A 26,500-nucleotide genomic window follows, 5' to 3' on the forward strand; every position below is an offset into this window, starting at 1 on the left:
TTCTCTGTACTTTTATCTGAAAATATTGACTTTTACAAAAGGGTTTATTTAAAAGAATCCATATCCTTGATACCAGGATTCACAAAGTTAAACACGTTCTCATAATTCAATCCCTTTGATTTCAAATTCTAGATGAATGTGGGTGTGTGTGTTAGTGTGTGTGTATGAGTGTGTGTGTATGTGTTAGTGTGTGTGCATATGTGTGTGTACATATTTTAAATTTACTACATATACCTGTCCATTGGATATATTATGAAATGAATTTAGTAGTAATGAACCCACTCTGTTGAAATGAAAGTCAGTATGTACATCTGTAAGATGGTGAAAATGAGTATATCTCGGCTGCTGTTAAGGATATGCGGTTGAAAATATGAATGTAGATTCCCTAAATAAATAGCAATCTGTAGCTCTATCTGTTTTTATTTTTAGGTTTATAGTTTTTTTCATCCCTATTTTTTTGTTTTTATTAGTTCTGGATGTTGTTATCCCTGTTTTTTTCAAAATAGATAAGATTATCCAGATGCGCTAAAATCAGCTGCTTTCATTTCTGTATATTGCCATTTCCGCAAACCGTTTAATATTTGTAAAAAGGCAATTTAGGCTGTGAATTTTAATGCTAAGGGTGATGCAACAAAGAAAAAATATTTTAGGTTCTGATCTGATTTGTTACATTTTCAGAATAATTTTAATTTCTGTATTAATATAATAACAGAACTGTATAATCAAGGGGAAAAAATAAACATATAGAGATCTTTATTGTAGCATAATACATAGCGCATCCGCTCGTCGTCAGAAAGGGGAGATAGTCTTTTTAATCAAAACTAAAGACCTTCAAAATGGTTCTTGCTATTGCAATGTCAGATCCGCGACATTGAAAGTTTGAGCAGGGGGAATATCTTTGCCCAAAACAGGCGCAACTCATTGTACTTGCAGATAAAGGTTGTGCAATAAAAAAGTTGGTTTTATGTTTAGTAATACCTTACTTAATTCCCTGCATTTGAGCGCATGCATAATAGGTTCAAGGTGCCGCGGAGAGGACTTGTACCCGAAGTGTCATATAGCCCCCAATAGGTAATCATTGGTTTGTATCTTTGTTTTTCTTACTTAGATTGTCCATCCCTTTGTCCACATTTAATGTATCTTTTATTTTTATGTACTAAGATAAGTCATATCCATGATTATTATGTTCTATACGTATATAATACAAGTAGAGAATTTGCTTATTATATAAACTTATATCCATGTAATATGTACGTACATAGTTCTGGAAACAAGAATTTTAGGTAATTTCCAATTTTGTAGTAGTACTCCTATTTTAAACCACTACCCATCTTCTAGAGTTTTTTTTAAAGAAATATTGATTAAAGAAACAAGTGACAAAGTCAATATCAAAGAGCAAGCTTCTAAAGCATAACATCTATGAGAAAAATAAATTAAAAATGTCATTAATTTGTCAGCAGAAAATGTGTTTTAAAATTGCAATGTATAAATATAAATAAAAAAAATAAAGAAAAAAATTGTAAAGAAATAGATATAAGAATATAAAGGTACATGTTAATAAAAAAGAATATTAGAAAATTTTGGCTTATACAATTTAATCCCTACACATTCTTTAGTCTATTAAAACTTTTAAATAAACCTTTAAATTTTGCCTAAATTTAATATTTTAATTTGCAGATTAAAATTGTCAATTTAAATAATTAAGTTTTATAACTAAGATTAAAATTTTCATAAGACTAGTCAAAATGTAAAATTTTAGAGACTAGAACCTAGGAGTAGAAAATGTACTTTAGTAGCTTTAATATATAATAGAATAGATTTCATAACCACATAGTATTTCTAAAAGACAAATAAAGTATGATTCAAAAAGTAGATTAAAAAAAAGATTCAGTTTTGTCATTCTTGTGGTATTCATAGCTACATTATTATCTTAAAGTCTAAGTTTGCTTATCCACTTTGTTATTTTTTTCATCATTTTTTGGATCTGAGATAGGCGTTTTTTGAGTATAGCCGTTAAGCGTCATAAGAAGACTGTAATTAATCTGGAATAGCCCAAATAATGCACGTGGAAAGCTTTACTAAAGAAAAAACGTGCAAATTAAGTCTTTTTTCGCGCATTTATGTGATCTATGAGATATCTGTGCATTATTGATAAATGGCTATTCCAGCTATTCCATTAGCAATCAGCCGTTTGGAAATATTCGTTACCAGGAACGTTTGCACCAGATCTAAATTACCTTTTTCTACAATAAGTTTCACATTTAGCTCTTTGATGGGTACAGTATTTATCTGACAGCTATACATTCCAGAATCTCTTCTTTGAGCATTCTCTATCTGTAGGCTGTAACTTCCAAATCTAAAAACAAATATATAATGGATTTAGTCAGGGCTAGCTATCGTAACAATCAATTCTACAAAAAATCACGAAACCTTTGGAAGTTAGCTGGGGGTTTATTTTGTTTTTTTCATATGGCTGAAGAGGGATGGGTAAGAAGGGGTGAAAAAAGGGAAGGGGGTTGTGGGGAAATTTTCCTTAAGAATTGTTAGTCAGAATATCATTTCCTTTTCCCTGTATTTAGTAAATAATCAAACACACACACACAGTGTCATATTTAGGTCAAGGTATAAAGTAATAACGTTTTTTTTAGTTCATTGATTTAGGGAAACTTCCTTTAGATCCATGGGAAGTTTTAGGCTTTTTCATTTTTAACCCAATTTTTTGACTTTTCAAATATCACAAATATGCAACTTTTAATGGAAAAATTAATCTATCTGTCCTTAATCCATATACATGTTAACTAAAAGGAATAATTTTCTTGTTTTAAGCCCTTTTTGTCACTAATACATAACCCGAATTCCTAGATTACAAAGAATCAAACGCTACTGTAATCTTCAAAAATTTCATTGGCTTATCCCTAGATTCCTGGTTTACCTGGAATCATGTGCAACAGTTATTCTTGGGTCTGCTGTCACTTTCAATTGTCCTGCTGATAAAATCTCCAAATCTGACTGTCTGAAAAAAATATTGTTAACGTTTGATGGAAGCGAAGCTTTTTTGAAAAAAAAGTGTAATTGAGAATATCAGCTTGTTACTTAACAAACATATTTGATGATAAGCAATAAGGTTGTAAAGCAACATTTAAGAATCAGGGACAAGGGAAGGCTATTCTGGCAAACAATGCTATAGAGCTGATTTCTTAGATTTCCAGTTTAAACTTGATGATGAGATAAAGCAACTTTTGGCAGAATTTGATATAAACTCAAGCATTAATTTAATACTTTTTGCTCTGTTTACTAAAAGCCATGCTAAAAGGATTGTCAGAGTTTGTGTGCACATTCAGTTTAAAGATGTATGAGCAGAATTAAAGCCTTTTTTACATCTTTTAGGTATTTTATCTAAATCATAAACTACTCGTAAATTATATGTTAAATAGTGAATAAATTTATTAAAAATCCTAAATAGTGGATAGCTGTAATACTTTGAAAATATTTAAGATTGTTTAAATATTTATCTCATATACAAATTTGAATTCAAAAAAGGTTTTTACGACACCTAGCAATAAAATTCTGAACTACATAGCTATGTATTTTCACAATCATACATTTTATGATATTTGTTGTAGTTTAATTTTGACTTTCTTGGAAACTTCTTGTATCTAATGGCTAAACACGTTGGAGAAAAGTTGCGAATTAGGGAAGTAAAATAAAAAAGCTTCCCTGAAATCATGATTTAATAAGTACTGCAATAAACCTAAAAACTTCTAATCTTCTCCAAATATTACAACTTACAAACTTTTTAATCATTAAAAATATGGGTAATTTCCCCCAAATTGCCTTGTAGAGCACAGAGTCCCACCATTTCCCTACCATTAATGTAAAACAAATTGAAAATGATCAAAGGGGTGGCTTGTTAGAATTGTCCTATTGTTTTAAAACTTTGCATGTGATTCCTGTAGTAGTTAGGTACAATTTAGAAAGCATAGCAACTCTATAATCATTACCAGAATGTCCGTATGTTCATTTTAAACATTATGTTGATTTTTTTTACTTTTTAATAACAAATTTTTATGTGATCTATTTGTCCTATTGATTTGGTATGCTGATTCCTGGGACAACAAAGCAACTCTATAATCAAGTCCTAGAAATGTGAGTATGTCCATAAACATTATTCTGTATTAAGCAGTTTTTCAACAAATTTACTAACAATTTGGCTTCGACTCTTATACAATTAAATTCTGATTATTCAGTTCTGACATTCTACAAGTGTTAATGTCCATTTGTCCTATCGTTTCAGAGCTTTGCTCTCATAGACGTTGTCATCCTTGTTTGATAAGAAATGAACAATGAATTTAATTTTGAGCTTTAGGCATAAGTTTGATTATTTTCTAATTATTTTCAATATTTCTGTAAAGATCCAAATTGTTAGGGTTGAATTTGTCCTATTTCATTTTTTATAGATTCATAAAGTGAGATATTATTTATTTATTGAATCATTTTGAAACTTTTGCATTAACCTACCTCAGGGGTTTAAACAAAGTGCTTGAAAATGTTTAGGATTAAAAATTTTTTGAAATATTTTGTTTTTGATTTTAAACAGTTACAAATATTTTGGATAAGAAAAAAATATAAAGATTTTAATTTTAAGAAGTTTTAAAAAATATTTTTTAATCTCCCTAATTCTAAATTCTTTAGTAAGAAATCTTTGTTTTGTTCCACCAGCAGACGGCAATTCTAAAATTCTAAGCTAACGAGGTTTGGTGATAGCTTATGATTTATACTATCTGAAATGAACAATAGTACATAATAGAAGTAGTTGCACCTTTTTTTTGCTATATCAGCTGACAATTACCATGGTAGGTTTGGTGATTTTCCAAGAATTGTTAAAGAATTATTGAAGAATTGTTGACGAGACGGACTGCCCCTGTTTAAGAATAGTTATTTAGTTTTAATCTTATGATTGTACATTTCTATATTCGTAGAAAGTTGGATATAATACAATGCTAGACATGGTTTTTTCATATGGATGAGAACCGGTTCCTATCCACCGGATTCGAATGAATACGAGAAAAAGTATTATCCATAAACAGACATAAACGTTTTGTAATATGATTCAAGTTTACCAAGTTTCTGCAAAGTAGTGTGTATAAAAAAGGGAATAACAGACTGACCAACATGGAATACATGTATAATAACTTTCCTGTTAAAACATTAATTGCATTGTTTGTTTATATTACTTAACAATGATTTTTAATTTTGCAATTCGTAGACGAATCAGGAAAACTGATTATAGCAGGGCTTGGCAGCCTTGTGTTATCCTCGACTGCGCCTCAAATTAAAACCCGTTTGGATGTCCATGTTTGGGTCAGGTTTAGAGAGTATGTTAAGTCTTTATTTGCTTGACTGTGTTGCTTGAGCTTAACAAAAGTGCCACAACCTACTTCATAACGACTTGGGTTCAAACAATAAAAATCTCAGTCTAATTTAGCAATCACCAATGTATGTACGTTTAACTAAAAAGGAAATAAAATGAATGTTAATAAAAAATGATATTAAGTTGATAAGTGAAGTGCTTGGTATTTTTTTTCTTGTGCATTTCTTAGAACACTAAGACCACTACAAACAAAAGTTTCAATTTAGTTTTCAAACTTTTTTTCCTCATTTTCATGAACACAGATAAATTATCAGGAATTTGAATCTGTTTTTTAATGAAGTTTAATAAGAGAAAATGTACTTTATTAAATTTGTACTTAACCATAGAAAGATTAGGAAAGGCACATAAAAAAATGATTCTATTGACATCGATTAAATTTTAAAAGCAAAAGGTTAAAACAAGGATAAACGGTTTGTAATCACTTTATAATTAGAAATGTCCATCCGTCTGGCTTAAGACACCGTTAGGTGAATGAATTGTTTTCTTAGCTGCTATTTAGGACAGTTGGCTGACATTTTTTGTGAAGGTTCTCTAATATGATGAGCATCAAGTATATGATTTACATGGGCCCTCGGTCTGTCGGTTATGTTACAAAAACCTAAGTATATATGTTTTGTTGAATAGTGAATATCTGCTATATAACGCACTTTATCCGTTAATGCATCCACAATTTTTGTGCTTTGCTACTTATGTTTGTTGTCATCCTAGAAATTGAGTAATTTGTGGTATTAGTAAAAGCAATTACGATAAAAAAAAGAATTTTGGACGGACTTATACACTTAAATGTTAGCCTCGCTTCTTGTAAATTAAGAATAAAACCTTTTTTCTGATAAACTGATTCGTTAGAAATTACACAAAATAATTGAATTATAAGATACTTGGCTTTTAATACTTAATCATGAAATGTCAAAGAAAACATGGAATCAAGGGTGCAAGAATATTAACACTTAATTAACAGACGGACGGACGGACAGACATCATTCTAATTTGTATTATTGATATCCTTATAATAAAGTAACAGGATATGTGTTTGTCTGTCTGTTTGTTTGTACCGAAGGATCTAGCTAACCGCTAAACCGATCGGGTTCTCCTTAACAGGGTAGATACTCATAGGTCCCGAGAAGGTTTATAACTATTTTGTGGGAGGGTACAACAACCCTCCCCAGAGAAATCGACAAAAAAAATTTGCAATTAGCTAAAAACACCATCTATCGGCGAAAAAAATATTTTTGATAAATAGCTGATTTTAGAATAGATTGAAGAAAAAAAACAATTTACGTGTCCCTAGAAGCCTCTAGAGGCGTATCCGCTAGTTCTAGTATAAAGTAGTAAGGTTTTTTGTCTCTAGACTAATAACGACTAATCCGATTGATCTCCATTCTAGGGAAACTTCACATAGAATTCGGATTGTTTTAGACTTTTTTGTATTCAATAATTCAGTGTTGGGATGGTTTTAGTCCATTTTTCCTACCCCTTTGAGCATAAAGCTCACAGACACTAGGGGCGCATCCTTTAGTTCAATGAATATAAAAAAAAAAATTCGCCATAAATTTGCAAAGGTAGTTGATTTTAGATTATGGTTATTACAACACCCTTACTTGAGTTGTTAAGTGTTTGCTAACAAGATAGGGGAAGAGGGAATAAAGGTTTTCTTTGTAAATAGAAATTGATTATACCTAATTTTATTTGAAAATCAAAGAGAGTTGTATTCTTTTGGTAAATAATTAAAATTCAATTAAATTTTGTTTAGTAAATAATGCATTATTTTGACTTCATTTTCCTACAATTCTTGTTTCCTTGATTAATTATAAAATCTATAGATAATACGCCTTTCCATTTCCACATTAGTAGAGATTCGAACCCGCGCGTCCCAAACCTTGGACTTTTTCTATTTAAACCAAAGCTTCCCCTATTATTTCTAAGGATTGGCTTGTTTTTTAAAGAAAAGGGGATTGCCATATATAGTTTAGGTTTTTAAAATAAAAAAAAGGTTGATTTCCCGAGCTCTGATCATTAAACGTCAACGTCCTTGTTTAACTGAAATTATAAATTAGATATATTTATTCCCACGCACTTGAAAAATATTATAAAATTATAATTATCTGTAATAAAAATTAATCAGAATCAAATAATCATTTATTTATTTTCATAAATCTTTGATTTTCAATAATGAAATGGATTTCCATGTAAAAGAATAGAGGGGGCATGTAACTCTGCTCACAAGGCTTTTCCCTATTTTGTAATAGGTCTTTGAAATCAGCTAATAGAATCAGAAATATAAACACAGCCAATTCTATAGAAAAGAACAGAGAGCAATTTGCTAACAAAGGAAAAGCGTAGCTGTTTGGATCATACATCTATTCTTATACATTTATTTAATGGATGGGAACATCCACAAGCAACTGAGCGACAAATACGAGTTAAAATAGCAGAAGTACAGCCGGCATATAAATAGTAATGTTCTTTTATTTGTATTATGTAAATATAATAACCGACATCTATAAAATTATAACAGACATAATAATAAACATAGATTTTAGTTTCTTAACACCCCTTTATAGATGTCTGCCCCATACCCTACAAAGCTTAAATTCCACAGGCAAATACCAATGTACGAGAGTTTTCATAAGTATCAAAAATAAGGAAATTGATAAAACTTATTTTTTTTTTCCTTAAAAAAAAGAAAAAAGGCTGTATTTCTGTCTGATAACCGATATTGTTCTCCTTTATGATGTAGCTTTTTATAGGTCCTGGAAATATTAATATATATATTTGGAGAAGTCGCCGTTTCTCCTTTGCAATTTTCCCTGAAACGTTAACTACAAACAGTTAATTGTAAAGTAGGTGATTTATCTAAGTGAAAAATGTTTAAAGCTGGATATCATTATATTTCTTTAATTGAGCGGCAGATGAACGGATATGAATACTTAAAATTAAAAAGAGTAGATTCGCCATTGAAAATAAACAATCCTATAATATAAAGTAATAAGCTTTTTTGTCTGTAGCGAAGGATCTCGCTAACCGCTGAAGCGATATGGTTCTTCTTTACAGTGAAGCCTCTTATAGGCTCTAAGAGGGTTTTAGGCCTTTTTTTCAAATAAGTCTGGGGGGTATAGTTTTAGGCTTTTTTTGTGCCCTATAATATAGAGCCCTTAGATGCTTGGGCTGCAGCCGCTAGTAATTTGAAATATTTTAATGTTTAACACAGGAAGGCATGCAGATGCTGTTAACATTAAAATAAATAGTGGCTAATTAGTCGCATATTTCATGGAAAAATAAAAATAAAAAAATTTTCAAGGAGGAAGGGAAAACGACGGTTAGAAAAATTTACAACCTTTACAAATACCTACTAAGAAAAAATATAACTTGAATTTCAGGTTAGGGAAAGAATAATTTACGAGCCATTTTCATATCCCCGTATTCTTGATATGAAATTGAGTTAGAGGCATAAATGTAAACATAATTCTTTCTCAAATACTGCAGGTACAAAGTTGGAAGGCTGAGAGTAATTTTCTTATCTTTAAATTTTTATGAGTAACCTAGTTAGAGTAGCAATTCTTCATTCGCTGTTGCTATTTAAGGCTATACTCAAAAAACGCCTATCTCAGAAAACGCCTATCTCAAAAAACGCCCATCTCAGAAAACGCCTATCTCAAAAAACGCCTATCTCAGAAAACGCCTATCTCAAAAAACGCCTTTTTCATAAAATGCCTACTACATTTTTAAAAATTGTCTTGTAGTGAAACATGTCAGTCTAAGGTATTGTGAATATTGTACAATATGAACATTATAAATCTTCTTATTAAAATATCTATCCCTGAAGTATAATATCACTCTAGTACATTCCTTAAGCACTTTTTATTTTTTTTAGCATTTTGAGCAGCAAAATACAAAAGGTTTGCTGTTTGAAAATTGATCACAATTGAATAACAAAAACTTTTACATAGTTAATTCATTTTTTAAGTTTCTTTACTTCATATATCTACTGCAAACAACCCAGTTTACTTTTCAGTTATTATTATAAGATGAACAACTATTAGCTCTATAAAACATAATTCTTATTTATTATTTTATCATTTGACCTAATATCTTGAATTAACAGAATATCAGGTTGAAATGTTGTAAATATGACTAAGCCTAGTAAATTTGTTAAGAGACATTCATAAAGATGTTGTGTAATTTTGTTCTAGTTTTTATTATGCTTAAAAGAAATTTTAGATTCATGTTATATAATTATTAACATACACAAATAATATACAAAATATTTATTGAGTATGATATGCTTTAAAATTATCAGAATTATATAGCTGTTCCTCAAAATAAAAAATTTGTTTAGAATAATTATTTTAAATTAATTATAATTATATAGCTATTCCTCAAAAAAAAAAAAGTTTACAATAATTATCATAAATTATAAAGCAATTTAACATTTTGTTAAATCTTACTTTCCATAGATGATGAATTTTGGGGTAAAAATAGGGTGAGGGTATTTTAATGTCTTTTCCCTATATTCCTTCTTATTTTTATTAGATTCAAAAATGATGTACTTTTGAATAAGCTTCAATAATTAAACCCTTTCCTCCAATAATTTTCTCCAATCCTCCATTTTCCATTTATTTAAACCTTCTCTATTCTCTTAAAATAGCATTTACTCTTAAGTTTACCATTTTATCCATCTTTGTACATAGTTTATTGACTGGTTGATTTGATAACTGTTTATTTGTGTTTTAAATACCTAATAGATCATGAATGACAAGTATTTTGTTATTCTATTGAATACTAGTTATAAATTAGGCTTTATTTTTTTAAAATGTAGTAGGCATTTTATGAAAAAGGCGTTTTTTGAGATAGGCGTTTTCTGAGATAGGCGTTTTTTGAGATGACCCCTATTTAAAATAGAAGGCTGATTTTTTTGGTTTCGATTTTAGTTACCAATTCACTTTCGCATTTGATTATAATTCATTTGGTCCATCTATCTGTATTGATCAAATTTATATAGAAATTTGGCGTTTTCTAAGCTTTTATTAAAGATAGATTGTTGAAAAGTTTTGTTAAGATTAATTTGTTAAGAATTAGCATTTTAAGAAAACAGAAAATTTTGCAAACTTGCAACTTTTGTATACTATTTATTATAATTTGCAAGAGAAGTAAAGTCGCAAAATACAGACAGATGAGACTTTTTAGGTATTCTTGGGATATTATTGGGGGTATTTATTGCAGAGGGGAGGGGGGTAGGTTGACCTTACCTCCTATTTTTAAATTTAGTTTTTTATTGATTAGAATTTTTGTTAGGGGAGTATTTTTTTCTGGGGCGATAAACGTTCAGTGGGTTATTACTAGTTATAAATAATAATAGCAAACAATTTGAATATGAGTCATTTAAACCAACAGACATGAAAGAAATGTCTTGCTTTTTAAAATTTGTATTTTTCATCCTTTAAAAACATTTATGAAATCTAAACCTAAAATTTTTATTTTAATCTCATGATAAATAGAATCGTAATTAAATTATAATTTAATTGTAATAAAATTTTGAATGTCTATATTTAATATTTAATCTTTATTTTTCATTAATTTAATGTATTTTCATAATTAATTAATTATGTGTTTTGTAAGCTTCATTACGCTACTTTAGAATAGTTGTTTATTGCATCTTATTATAGACAGCTTTCCGCGGATGTTGAAATGAAAAATATAATATCAAAACCAGTTTTGTTAGATCCAAAGGGATTAAGTTCCGGGCTGGTTGGTATTATTTTTATGATTTTTATTTTAATAATCGTAGAAAACTGTCTGTGATAGGATGTTATACATGATTTTTCAGTATGGCTGAGAACCGGTTCAAATCCATACTGGAAAATACCGTATCTGTCTATCCCTCAGATTCCTGTCGATCAGCTGGGTTTTAAAAGCAAAGCTTTTCTTTAACTAGGGTCGGTCCCTTTGTTTGTCAGTAACGGATGGTGCTTTTCATCAATTTAGATATGTTAGAACAATCCTTTTGATTTCAAACTTAGCAAGAGGATTCATATAACAATTTAGAACTTTATAATCGATACCAAAAAGTCTGTACGTCCATTTAAACTTTTTTGACAACAACTTTTAGTATGATATAATTATCCAATTCATCTGATTTTTTAAATAGTGATACCTAGGATAACAAGGTACATATGCATATATTCAATCTTTAGCTATGCTATGTATGGGTGTATTTCCTTCTTGTTCATCATATGCATATATTCAATCTTTAGCTATGCTATGTATGGGTGTATTTCCTTCTTGTTCATCATATGCATATATTCAATCTTTAGCTATGCTAAGCATGGGTGTATTTCCTTCTTGTTCAGCATATGCATATATTCAATCTTTAGCTATGCTATTTATGGATGTATTTCCTTCTTGTTCATCATATTCATATATTCAATCTTTAGCTATGCTATGTATGGGTGTATTTCCTTCTTGTTCATCATATGCATATATTCAATCTTTAGCTATGCTATGCATGGGTGTATTTCCTTTTTGTTCATCATATGCATATATTCAATCTTTAGCTATGCTATGTATGGGTGTATTTCCTTCTTGTTCATCATATGCATATATTCAATCTTTAGCTATGCTACGTATGGGTGTATTTCCTTCTTGTTCATCATATGCATATATTAAATCTTTAGCTATGCTAAGCATGGGTGTATTTCCTTCTTGTTCATCATATGCATATATTCAATCTTTAGCTATGCTATGTATGGGTGTATTTCCTTCTTGTTCATCATATGCATATATTAAATCTTTAGCTATGCTATGCCTGGGTGTATTTCCTTCTTGTTCATCATATGCATATATTCAATCTTTAGCTATGCTATGTATGGGTGTATTTCCTTCTTGTTCATCATATGCATATATTCAATCTTTAGCTATGCTAAGCATGGGTGTATTTCCTTCTTGTTCAGCATATGCATATATTCAATCTTTAGCTATGCTATTTATGGATGTATTTCCTTCTTGTTCATCATATTCATATATTCAATCTTTAGCTATGCTATGTATGGGTGTATTTCCTTCTTGTTCATCATATGCATATATTCAATCTTTAGCTATGCTATGCATGGGTGTATTTCCTTCTTGTTCATCATATGCATATATTCAATCTTTAGCTATGCTATGTATGGGTGTATTTCCTTCTTGTTCATCATATGCATATATTCAATCTTTAGCTATGCTACGTATGGGTGTATTTCCTTCTTGTTCATCATATGCATATATTAAATCTTTAGCTATGCTACGTATGGGTGTATTTCCTTCTTGTTCATCATATGCATATATTCAATCACACCCTATTCGTAAACTTTCCTCAATTGAACGCTCCAATCTCAAATACTTTAAATTTAAAAGTTATTTAAAAGTTTGTGTGTGTGTGTTAATGTGTATGTTTGTGTGTGTGTCTGTATATGTTTGTGTGTGTGTGAATTACTATTTGCATGTTTTTATAATACAGAAAATCATTAAAAAAATTTTCATTCATTAAATTACATTATTAGTATGTTTAAACATATAAAAATGATTAAAAATTTTGATAAATTTTGACAACCTCATTTTCATTGATCAGTAAATTGTAAGCAGTTATTTCATTTTTTAATTTGTCTATAAACAAGTCAAACAGGGCCATAGAGAGGGAAAAGCTGAATTTGAATTGCATGATTAAAATCGCTGATTATCTTGGGTATCAATCCCAATAAATTTGTGTGTATGTTTATGTTACAAAGAATTGAAGTGGAATTCAAACGACTAGAAAAACATTGACAATTTACAAGTTTATTTTTAAATGCGTAGCATTTTTTTAAGCGACCGTTTTACTTAAAAACTCTTAGATTAATTTTATTTATGTTGTTTTTTAAAACATTTTTTTTTATTTAAGAAAGGATAACGATTTGTTTAATTTAGCTTTTTCTCCAAATATCTTTTATGGAAGTTAAAAATATTTTATGTATCTGAGTGTCAATCAAATCTTTAGAAACTTAGGTAAACTTGTTAAAGACAAAATAATATAAATATATGTCATTTGTTTTAATTGTAAAAATTTATAAAAAAATAATTATATGTACATCAAGTTTAAGAGCCACTAAAATACCGCTTCAAAAAAATTATTATATATTTAGTGAAAATGTTTAAACGTACATAAATGATCATCAAAGAAAGATATCAATAATATTCTTAATTAATGTCACTTTGACTATACCAAAGCGTTTGATGTAACTAATCTTTAACATAAGTTAATATGAAACATTAAATAAAATTAGTGAAACTAAAAGTAGTTATAAAAAATCTATGTATACTTATTAACAACTTAAGAAACTAAAGAATGTAGCTGTTAAGTATTTTTTATGTAAAATTAAATATGTTGAAAAATCTCCTAAACTTTATCGAAAAAATCATCCAATTATGTTATAAAAATCATTTGTATCTTTCTGAAGATTGCAAAAGCATGAAACTTTAAGTTAAAGATAAATAAAATTGAAGTAAAAAATGTTGTTTTACTATAAGATATTAACAAAGTATATATGTACACCTATGTATAATATTGATTCGCCCCTGGCCTCTAGGGAAGGCTGGGGGAGGTAGGAATAAAGCTTAAAACCACACAAAGACAATTATAAAGCTTCCCTAAAAAGTATAACATACTGAGACCAGCAATTTCTTTAGATCTTTAGAGAGAAAAATTACTTTACTACTTTATCTTATAGGTTGTATGATTCTTGCTATTGTCTAGATCAGAAAAAGTTACATAAAATAAGTAGAAAGAAGAAATGAGTTAAAGTTTGGGTTGAACAAGGAGCTTTTTATCCAATAGTAAAAACTGTATAAAGAAATTAATGAGACATGATCTAAAAGACTAATATGAAACCTTGGTTTTTAACGAAATAAAAAATGAGTGAGTATAAGAAAACAAAGAAAATTTCAAAATTATAAATTAACAATAATTAAGTATATTAGTCAAAAAAAAGTTTATAAAAATAAGAACAATACAGACATATCAAGACAATGACCTACAAGTGACTGTTAGAGTGGCTCGCTACAAAAAATTGAGAAATGCACTTTGCCACATACACATTCACAATAAAAATTGGGTAATTCTCTATAACAGAAACCTGAACAAACTTCGATGTACGCAGGGGATATATGGTGCCTCCCACAAAACAACTTTACATACACCCAAAAAGGTAAGGACTTTCTAAGGTTGCAAAAAAAAACTCCAAACAGAATATAATCTGAATCGTTGAAAAATTCTTTAATATAAATTTAAAAGGACAGATTGTTGAAATTTTTAGGTTTTATTTAGTTTGCTAAAAAGGCCATTAAATTTACACCTTATGAATCTGGCCCATTTTAATTAGTATTATAGTTTAAAGTTTCTGAAATAATTATTGTTTCCCTATTAACGTTACTAATTTGGTCAATTTTTTATTCTACCTTTAAAGGTTATGTAGGAGAATTTATATGATTTTTGAAAATATTAGATGGTCAGGTTATTGTACTTAAACATGATCCAATTCTGAGATCCATACATTCATACACACTCTGTTAATAAGAATCATTCATTTCATTATATAATACTTTGAAAACTTCTTTTTTTCTAAAAAAAAGTTATACATTAGAATAATTATTTATTATTTTTAAAGAAAACTAACCTCTTACTCTGATCTGTTTTCTATTGAAAATTTAATAATTGATTTAAAGTATACCCTACTTTTTTATTGCTTTTAATCTGAGTATTTCCATTAGCTCTAATTAAAGAAAGAAAAAATGTATGGGAACAAGGGTAGGGGGAGGAGAGGAAAACATAACACATATTAATCTACTAGAGTTGGCTCGATATAACTATCTCGCTATTGGCTAGTTACCTATTATGATCTTATAGAACAATTTTGTTGTCACCCTATAGGTTAGAAAATATAGTAAAAAAATTTAAGATAAGATAATTTTCTTGGAAAATACTTGCCCAAATTGGTTTTACATTTCTTAGAATCTTTTTAATGTATTGGCATGATTTAATAACAAATTTAAAATTTAATTTACTAACCTTTATAAACTAAAATTTTAATTCATACACTTTATTTCACCCTCTCTTTAGATTTAAAAAGAAAGACAACATCAAATATGTTTTTTGAAAACATGTTGTGTTCATCACAACATGTTGTAATATAAACAGAGGTAGGTTCTTATACAAAGAATGCTGTGTTAATGCAGAGAAGGAAAAGAAAGGTGAAGGTCTTATGATTATATGGCTATTTTGGTTAGGGATTAGGTTTCAGATATCAAGTTTCAACTGGTGTGGTTCAAGACCCACCACTGAAACAATATTTTGTTCAATCTATATATACTTTAGCATTTAAAATAAGACTGTTGAACAAATACATATTTATCATAATGAAATAGCTCTTTTGGTTAAGGCATCAGGTTTCAGATGTCTAGGATGGTAGTTCAAGACCCACCATTGAAACAATATTATTTTCAATCTTATATACATTGGCATTTTAAAGAAGACTGTAAAACATATATATATGAAATATATCAGATTTCAGATGTCAAGGAGGGTGGTTTGAGACCCACTGCTGAAACAATATTTTTTTCAAGGTTATATACTTTGGCATTGACATTTGGCATTGACACTTTGACTATAAAACATATATTTATGTCTTATACTTTGACATTTAAAATAATACTGTTGAAAACATACATATTTCTCATGATGAAATAGCTCTTTTGTTTAAGGCGTCAGGTTTCAGATGTTAAGGAGAGTGGTTCAATACCCACCATTGAAACAATATTTTTTCCAATCTTATATACATTGGCATTTATAAGAAGACTGTAAAACATTTATTAATGTTTCATGCTGAGGTAGCTCTTTTGCTTAAGGCGTCAGATTTCAAATGTCAAGGACGGTGGTTCAAGACACACAACTGAAACAATATTTTTTCAATATTATATACTTTGGCATTTAAAATAACACTGTTGAACACAAACATATGTCTCATGCTCATGTCTCAAGTATGTTTTTTGGTTAAGGCAACAGGTTTCAGATGTCAAGGATGGTGGTTCAAGACACATCACTGAAACAATATTTTATTCAATATTATATACTTTGGCATTTAAAGTAAGACTATTGAACATACATATATGTCTCATACTATATTTGCTCTTTTGGTTAAGGCAACAGGTTTCAGATGTCAAGGATGGTGGTTCAAGACACACCACTGAAACAATTTTTTTTCAATATTATATACTTTGGCATTTAAAATAAGACTGTTGAACACTCATATATGTCTCATGCTAAATTAGCTATTTTGGTTAAGGTGTCAGATTTCAGATGTCCAGGAAAGTGGTTCAAGACGCACCACTGAAACAATATTTTTTCAATATTATATACTTTGGCATTTAAAATAAGACTGTTGAACATAAACATATGTCATATATTATATACATTGGAATTTAAAAGATGACTGTAAAACATATATTAATGTTTCATGCTAAGATAGCTCTTTTGCTTGAGGCGTCAGATTTCAGATTTCAAGGATGGTGGTTCAAGACACACCACTGAAACAATATTTTTTTCAATATTATATACTTTGGCATTTAAAGTAAGACTGTTGAACATATATATATGTCTCTTACTAAATTTGCTGTTTTGGTTAAGGCAACAGGTTTCAGATGTCAAGAATGGTGGTTCAAGACACACCACTGAAACAATATTTTTTTCAATATTATATACTTTGGCATTTAAAATAAGACTATTGAACACTTACATATGTCTAATGCTAAATTAGCTCTTTTGGTTAAGGTGTCAGATTTCAGATGTCAAGGAGGGTGGTTCAAGACACACCACTGAAACAATATTTTTTCAATATTATATACTTTGGCATTGAAAATAAGACTATTGACCTCTCACATATGTCATTTATTATATACATTGAAATTTAAAAGAAGACTGTAAAACACATATTGATGTCTCATACTAAATTAGCTCTCTTGGTTAAGGCAACAGTTTTCAGATGTCAATGATGGTGGTTCAAGACACACCACTGAAACAATATTATTTTTAATATTATATACTTTGGCATTTAATATAAGACTGTTGAACACTCACATATGTCTCATGCTAAATTAGCTTTTTTGGTTAAGGCATCAGGTTTCAGATGTCAAGGATGGTGGCTCAAGACACACCACTGAAAGAATATTTTTTTCAATCTTATATATTTTGACATTTACAGTAAGACTAAAACAATAAATCTACAAAACATGCATACCCCTGTAGAGATTTGGAGGTTTGGTGAGAAAATAATTTGTTTTACCACTGATATTTGGTTTAATGGATGCAAGATCAAGTCTCACCAAAAACAAATTAAAAAAATATTTTAATATTTTATGTGACTGTATAATGTATAATGTAAATGATTAAAAATATTTTAAAATTTTGTATTACTTATTATCTCAGACAGTGAAAATTAAATTTAGTGTTTGGGTAGTTTTGAACTGAAGCTCTCTGAATGGAACCTTATCTCTACCCCTGAGCTACATTGACAGACATGGAAGAATGTGAAATTCTAAAGTATACTATAAGAAATAAGTTTTTGTTTACATTGTCTATTTTCACATCTGATAATTGGTCTCCAATATAGCTCATTTATAGAATGTTGGTTTCCTTATCCGTATGTTGTGGGTTCGAGGCTCTCCGAGAGGGGCAGGGATTTTATTGTTGTTAAAAATTGGGAGTTTCTGTGTAGTAAAAGTTGTCGCAAATATAGGTATTAAATAATACAAAGTAGAACGATGTCTGCCTGTCTGTCTGTTTGTTTGTCTGTTTGTCTGTTTGTTTGTAGCGAAGGATATCGCTAACCGCTGAACCGATTGGGTTCTCCTTAACAGGGTAGCTTCTCATAGTTCCCGGGAAGGTTTATAACTATTTTCTTGGGGGGTGGGACACCCCCAACCCCCCCAAAAATGAAAAATACCCTCCCCCCCAAAAAAGTTGTCTTTTTAAAACTAAAATTAAAATAGTGGGGTCGACTACCCCCCCCCCCCAAAAAACAAAAAAAAAATTACCCCCCCAAAAGAAATTTTTCTTTTATATCTAAAATACGAAAAATTGGTTTGATCAAACCTCTTGGGGCAACGCCCCTAGAGGCTAGGGGCGAAGCCGCTAGTAAACAATAAAACAAGACTACAATTCCATTCTCCCAAAACAATATTATTTTAGCGACTGCGTCCCTAACATATATTTAGGAGCATTGTAGGAAGGGTAGGGACAAAAGCTACGGACAAAAAACCTTACCACTTTAGAGGCCTCTAGGGGAACTAAAGAAGAGGGGAGTTGAATTCCAACGGCCAATTTTAAAAGAAAACGTTTTTTTTTTAAAGTCTCTATAAATATTTAATTTTTTTCAATTTTTTGTGATTTATCTTGGGAGGGTGGTGGTACCCTCCCCCAAAATAGTTATAAACCTTCCCGGGACCTATGAGAAGTTACTCTGTTACGGAGAACCCGATCGATTCAGCGGTTAGCGAGATCCTTCGGTACAGACAGACAGGCATACACACATCCTGTTACTTTAATATAAGGAAGATACACTTTCCATTAAAACATAAAAACAATTGGCTTAAAATTTTCTTGTATTCTCCATATCTATTAAAATTTGTGACTGAAAATTATTATTATTTGTTTTATATTTACTTATTCTTACTATGGCTGCGCCATCATTTGACATAATCTATTTTGTATAAATGGTGCATTATTTGCCAAATGTACCACTTTTCTGCACTACCTCTCCGATTTTGTTAATGCTCTATATTTTGGTCCGTTGGGTCATTCAAGGATGCTGGATGGCCAAAAAAAAGTTTCAGAGTCCCTGGATGTCTAGATATCTAGCTATCTATGAAGGTAGGTAACAAAAATGTAAAAAACACCCATTTTTTCACAATTTTAAAAATTAATTTTTTCATCAATCTTACATCCAATCTATACATTTTATACACCAAAATGATCGTTTATTCATGTAAAAAGCGCACATAATGCTATTTTGGCCAAAACTCTAATTTTACAGGGTGTCCAACAAAAAGTGTATTTTGGATATCTAGCGTAATACCCAAAATACCTGTCCGAAAAAAATCATTTTTTTTGGCTTAAATCCTGTGTTTTATCTGTGTGCATATGTGGTATATAACGGTTCGGACCACCCGGGACTATAAGGTTGTCAAATTTCACTTTGGGACACCCTGTAAATGTGATTTTTGCGTCTGTAGAGCTAAAACTTGGTCCAAATTGGCTATTTTTTTCAAATTACTCTAATATGTGTCTTAGTATGTTTGGCCATAGTGTTTTCTGACCAGATCAATAATTTCATATTTTTTGGACACCCTGTATTTTCAAAAAAAGAGAAAAAATTTTTTTGTTTTTTTTTAATTTTTTTTCTATTTTTAAGTTACTTAAAACTGTCATATAGATACAGATTTTGACTAATAATAATATTTGCCTATTTTACATTTTTTTACACTTTTGGGACACCCTGTGCATGTTTTTGAAAAATGATGGTTTTTGCCCATTTTTGGGGGGAAGGAGTCGTTTTAGGGCCATAGACTATTTCTTCATTTTTGTAAAACTTTTCAAGACACATCATTTGTTATTTATGCAAAAACCGCAAAAACCGAACCGTTTTGCCGTTATTCACCGCCAAATGCGAAATATTTTACGTTTTTGCCGTTCCGGAGGTTGTAATGGGCATTTGTGGTAAGAAAACGTTGATTTATCAAGATCCCTCTTAAATACTTTTATTTAGGTAATTTAATTTACTAAATTTCATATTAAGTAAAATTTTTTGTGCAGCTAACCGTTTTTCGTCAAGATGGATTTCAATTGTTAAAACAAGAAAATTAAGTGAATATAACATAAATAATTGCTATAACATAAGTGATAAAAGAAACATAAATCATGTGCATTTGAAATTCCTTTTGACAAAAATCGGTTGGATATACAAAAAAATTTACTTCACATGAAATTTAGTAAATTAAAATGCTTAAATAAAAGTATTTCACGGTTATCTTGATAAATCAACGTCTTCTTACCACAAATGCCCATTAGAACCTCGGGAACGGCAAAAAACGTAAAAAATTCTGCCTTTGGCGGTGAATAACGGCAAAACGGGTCGGTTTTTGCGGTTTTTGCATAAATAACAAATGATGTGTCTTGAAAAGTTTTACAAAAATGAAGAAATAGTCTATGGCCCTAAAACGACTCCTTCCCCCCAAAAATGGGCAAAAACCATCATTTTTCAAAAACATGCACAGGGTGTCCCAAAAGTGTAAAAAAATGTAAAATAGGCAAATATTATTGTTATTAGTCAAAATCTGTATCTATATGACAGTTTTAAGTAACTTAAAAATAGAAAAAAAAAAAAAAAAAAATTTTTCTCTTTTTTTGAAAATACAGGGTGTCCAAAAAATATGAAATTATTGATCTGGTCAGAAAACACTATGGCCAAACATACTAAGACACATATTAGAGTAATTTGAAAAAAATAGCCAATTTGGACCAAGTTTTAGCTCTACAGACGCAAAAATCACATTTACAGGGTGTCCCAAAGTGAAATTTGACAACCTTATAGTCCCGGGTGGTCCGAACCGTTATATACCACATATGCACACAGATAAAACACAGGATTTAAGCCAAAAAAAATGATTTTTTTCGGACAGGTATTTTGGGTATTACGCTAGATATCCAAAATACACTTTTTGTTGGACACCCTGTAAAATTAGAGTTTTGGCCAAAATAGCATTATGTGCGCTTTTTACATGAATAAACGATCATTTTGGTGTATAAAATGTATAGATTGGATGTAAGATTGATGAAAAAATTAATTTTTAAAATTGTGAAAAAATGGGTGTTTTTTACATTTTTGTTACCTACCTTCATAGATAGCTAGATATCTAGACATCCAGGGACTCTGAAACTTTTTTTTGGCCATCCAGCATCCTTGAATGACCCAACGGACCAAAATATAGAGTATTAACAAAATCGGAGAGGTAGTGCAGAAAAGTGGTACATTTGGCAAATAATGCACCAAATCTATTTTTTTATGTATTTTCCTTTCTGTTTTTATTTTCCTCTATTCTTTCATAAGTGTCATGACGTTGTTATGATATTTAAATAATGTAGAGGTGTTAATTCAAACCTGAACCTTTTTCTAATTTTTCTGATAGTGTTACATTAGCAAGATTTACTAATAAGACTTGATGGGAGATACAGAAAATGGCATGTGTGACGTCATAAAAATTTTAGGGATTTTCTTCAGGGAGTAAGGGAGGGGACAATAGGCAATTAATTCAATTTAAGAGTTTTCAAAGAAAGGCCATGAAATCCAGATTAAGTCAGAAAATTTGGAGGAAATTGCAAAAGGTGTGTTAAACAAATTTAGAAAACTATAAAATAATAAAAAGTTCCAAGAAAAAAAGCAGTCATTTGAAAATTAGATTACCAGTATATCAGACTGACATAACCATTCTGTAATTAATTACTAGAAAAATCTCCCTGGAACTTGTTCAACCAATATTCCTAGATTTTAAATGCCAATATACACAAGAATTAAATTTAGATTGTTAGATTAGGATCCTTAGATTGTTTATTACACAAATATCACAACAAGTTTTTATCTATGAAATGATATTTTTGGAGAAATTTTTTATACAGCCAGATCATAACAAATTCTTCCGTCTGCTATAACCAAAACCTACTCAGCAAGTTTTTACCGTGCTAGTACCCAAACTTAGTCAGAAACTGCTAAATTCTTGCACATTCCCTTTAAGCCAGTACCCAAAGTCTGAGACTCCTAAAAATTTAATATTCAATCTATTGTCCACAACTTCTTGGGTTTTCTATTCCACTTCTCCTCTCATCCTTACTTTTTAGATGTATTTATGACGTCCCACATAACACTTTCCGTATCTCCATCTTGATGTCGTATTGACAATGTTTTAGTTATGTATTTAATTTATTAAATTGAAAATTTTGAAAAAAAAGTTTTTTTGCAGTATTGATTAAACATTTGATCATGAATACTGTTTAGCGCTTTTATAAAGGTGTGAAATCACTTCTGCTTCATGGAATAGCAAATATATGTTGTGTTTAAGAATTTAATTTAATAAATGGGGATGTGCCAAGGGTGGGGGTAAAGGGGTGTTTAACCCCTTCAAACCTTGAAACCCCTTATTTTACAACCTTAAAATCTTTAAAAATTAGATACCCCCCTTAAACCTTTGAACCCACTAAATTTACCCACCTAAAAATAACTTGGACGTTCCTGAGATGTGCTGTAATAATATTTTTTACTGATTTTTTATTCTATAATACATTTTGTAGAGGTGAATGAATACTTTTTGTGAATAGAATCATATGCAAACGAAAAGATGGGTCTTTATTACCACCAGAAATCTTTATTGCTATTAATGTGGAAGACTATAGCGAATATGATTATACTATTATTAGAACTAATTTCTTATTGTTGTTAAAAAAAATATATTTGTAACAAATTCCTCAATTTTTAAAGAAAAATAAGCAATCAAGACTGTAACATTTGACACATTAAGGGAAGACTTTGGTAATGAAATTAATTTTGAATACAATTTCTATGAATAAAAAAAAGATTTATAACAATTTTGTTAGTCCCTAGGGAAAGCTGTCTATAATACGATGCGATAAATTACTTTTTAAACATATTCAATTTCATTTATACTTCAGGACTTACAGGAATAATATTTAACATTTAATTCAGGTTGCTTGTTAGACTGATTTCAGCGGTGATGATTGTTCACATAATAAAAAGGTTAAAAGAAATGCATTCAGGGGCGGCTTACGATTTTTACAACAGAATTAAAAACGCATGAAATTTATTTTTTTATATTTTTAACTTGAGTTTAATTTTATTTTTAAATTAATATTAAATTTTCCCTTATTACAATTTACCATTCAGCTTTAAGTTTAGCTACAAGCCCTCTATCAAGAGGTCTTACATATAAAACCGTGTTATGTAATATCTGCGCTTCCTAAATAAAAACTACAAAAGAGCAGAGATGAACGACCTAAGACAATTTTTTATCAAATGTTTTTCCTATATCTTTTTTACTCAGAATTATAAACAGATTAATCTTTTTATAGAATAATTATGAATATTGGGATAGAGTTGTAGAAAAATGGTTATTTATCGTACCGTATTATTAACAGCTTTCCGCGGATATTGAAATTAAAAATTATAAAATAAAAACCATTTTTTTAGCCCCGAGGCTAGCCAAGTTTAACAAAGTTAATGGTTTTATTTAAATAGTCTTGGAAATGTCTATAACTCGATGTTTTACATAATTTTTTAGCATGGCTGAGAAACAGTTCTAATTAATCGGTTTTGAAACAATCCTGGAATAGTTATTTCTCGCATCGTATTATAAACGGCTTTCTGCGAATATAGAATGTACAATTATAAGATTAAAACCATTTTTTAGCACCGAGGTGCCGAAGGCACCGGCTAAAAAAAACTGGTTTTAATCTTATGATTGTACATTTTTATATTCGTAGAAAGCTGGATATAATACGATGCTAGACATAGTTTTTTCGTATGGATGAGAACCGGTTTCTATCCACCGGATTCGAATGAATACGACAATTATATTATTAGCATTTTGGTTTCTTAAATTTAGGGATTTTTTAGTTCAGAGCCCCTTAGTACTTGGGTCGCATCCGCTAGAATCATATAAAGTTTTTTTTCCACATTACCCCTTTACAGTCGGGCCCCTTGCCGCACCTTAATCAGTCGGGGGGGGGGGCGTTCAACGCCCCCCCTTATTATCTCAGTTCCTATTAGAGCTAGAGGGCTAAATTTTTTTGTGCAAGTCCTCTGTTTGATAATGAATTTCCGACCTTTTATAAGTCTAAGTCAATTTTCGCTTCCTTCACCCTTTTATTTAACAACCTTTGTTTTTAGGTCCTTTTTTACTTAAAAATTTCAAACGGCTGTAATTTTCTTATTTTTAAAGCTAGAAGAAAATTTTTTTTCCAGAAAATGTTTATCTTTATGTAAATTTTACATTAGAAATATCAAAATATAAATTTCAGCGGCCGCAGCTGTACTTGGCAGCTGCCAGCCGCCGCAGTCGGCGGTCGGCGGGAAAACGGCGGCGGATCTTCATGAAATTTTAATATGTTATGTAGACATCTAAGAAAAGCTTAAGTTTAAAATTTGAAGTCTCTAAGTCAAAAATTGCGGCCACAGGAGCCTTTTAAAGATTTCTGGAGACCTGGAGGATCAGGACCTGCAGGATCATACCTGGAACCTGAAAGTGACTTGAACACCTGTATTTCATATAAGGATGTACTACTAGAGGATTTTTTAGTATTTTGGTATGATAAAATGCTTTGTTTTAGTCAAAAAAATATTTTTGCTCTTTACCTGGATGACCCTGCCAGGTTTGCTGGCATCCTGTGCCCGCCAGGATGGAGATATTCAAAAAATTCCAACTCTCAGTTATGTGTCATACCCATACTTAAAAAGTCAAGCAGTTTGGGCTCTTCATCTTTCACACACAGAAAATGAGATAGAAAAAACCGGAGGGGGGGGCGTTCAACGCCCCCCCCCCCCGACCGTTAAGGGTTAAGATCTTGAAAACCACCAATTTTTGTTATCTATGTATGAAATAATGTTGATCTATGATATTATTCTTTATGGTTGTTCTGTACAAAGTATAAAGTAATCAAACTCGTCTTTCATTCATGACCATTTTTATTAAAGCTATCTAGTCGACATAAACTTTTAATCTAAAAGGTATCAAATTCAACAGATATATAAAATTTCCAATGTAGGGTTGCGAAAAGTTTGAACAATATTTTTGATGCATTTTTTTAAAAAAATGTTTGATTTGTAATTTGCATATTAAATATTTTTTTTACAAATACTGAAAACATTGTATGAAGCAGATACACATAAAAATGACAATTTCATGTAGTTTAAATTCTATAATGTTTTCAACGGTATGATTGGAATGCGTTTTGTTTTACTGAGGGAACAAGGAATGCTTGAACAAGAATATAGGATAAAATTCTAAACAAGGATATGTTGATGAAAGATAAATATGTTCAAGTTATACATATAAATGATTTGTTCTTATGAGAAAAAATTGAGGCTTTAGAATAGATTACAGATAATGCAAAACTAAGAAATTTTGAAGCCTTCTTTTTTGAATGCTTTTATACAACTTTTTATTTGTGTACAAATTGTAGTGCTCGGTACCTTAATCCGCATACAGCCGCAAGTACAGTACGCGGATAGTTTGAGACACCAAATGCTGCAAGGGAGGCTTCTTATAATAAGATTACGGCGTAGCAACTTGCAAACTCATTCAGACTAAGTCACCATGGCTGCTGCCGTTGAATTTAAATTTGCGGCCAGGCGCGGTTGTCAACAATTAGAATTCAATTAGACATGTAGTTAGACTGTAAACTCAAAAACAAGAAAAAGTATTTATATAACTAGCGCAGAACTCATGTATAAGATTTATTTAAATTTAACATAAATTCTTTTAATAAAAGGTTATTACATTTTTCCTTTTTGGTAAAAGTGACTTTTTTGACAAAACAAGAATTTTTATTTAATACAATATCTTCAAGAAGTACTGACAATATTACATAAACTTTGTCTTCATTCATAGAGAATCTTTGTTGCATAAAAGGTAGCCCAAATCTGTTAAATCTAATTTAAATAGCGCAAATGCAATTGTCTAGAAATAAGTGTAGATTCTTACTTAAACCGTAGCTTTTTCGCAGCAAAGCTAGTAAATGATTTTAGTGCATTCGTAAGTCCGAAGAAATACGTTTATATAAAAACTTTAACAAACACAAACCCGAAGATTCATTTCTTTTACTTTTTATAAAAATTGAAGTATTTCAGATTTTTTTTTTAATTTGACTACATAGTTTTCTCTTTAAAATAGCATTCATTTAATTAAAATCTCGCTAAGCTGAAAATGGAATTGATTCCCCTTGTT

At 30.1% G+C, this 26,500-nt stretch overlaps 2 protein-coding genes across 5 annotated transcripts in view; one reads left to right on the forward strand and one right to left on the reverse strand.

The window, feature by feature from the left end:
- Positions 1-26,500, forward strand: part of lig (ubiquitin-associated protein-like lingerer) — a 498,059-nt gene that overhangs the window by 254,479 nt on the left and 217,080 nt on the right. The window lies entirely within an intron of this gene.
- Positions 1-26,500, reverse strand: part of LOC145312838 (zwei Ig domain protein zig-8-like) — a 52,456-nt gene that overhangs the window by 14,962 nt on the left and 10,994 nt on the right. The window contains exons 6-7 of the mRNA XM_080152076.1: positions 2,933-3,013; positions 2,238-2,356 (exon numbers count right to left, since the gene is read on the reverse strand). Of these exons, the coding sequence (XP_080008202.1) occupies positions 2,238-2,356; positions 2,933-3,013 (200 nt within the window). The remainder of the gene's footprint in view (positions 1-2,237; positions 2,357-2,932; positions 3,014-26,500) is intronic.

This window comes from Acartia tonsa, chromosome 2 (assembly GCF_053477335.1).
Source record: "Acartia tonsa isolate MP-2025a chromosome 2, ASM5347733v1, whole genome shotgun sequence".
Classification (NCBI taxonomy): Eukaryota; Metazoa; Arthropoda; class Copepoda; order Calanoida; family Acartiidae; genus Acartia; species Acartia tonsa.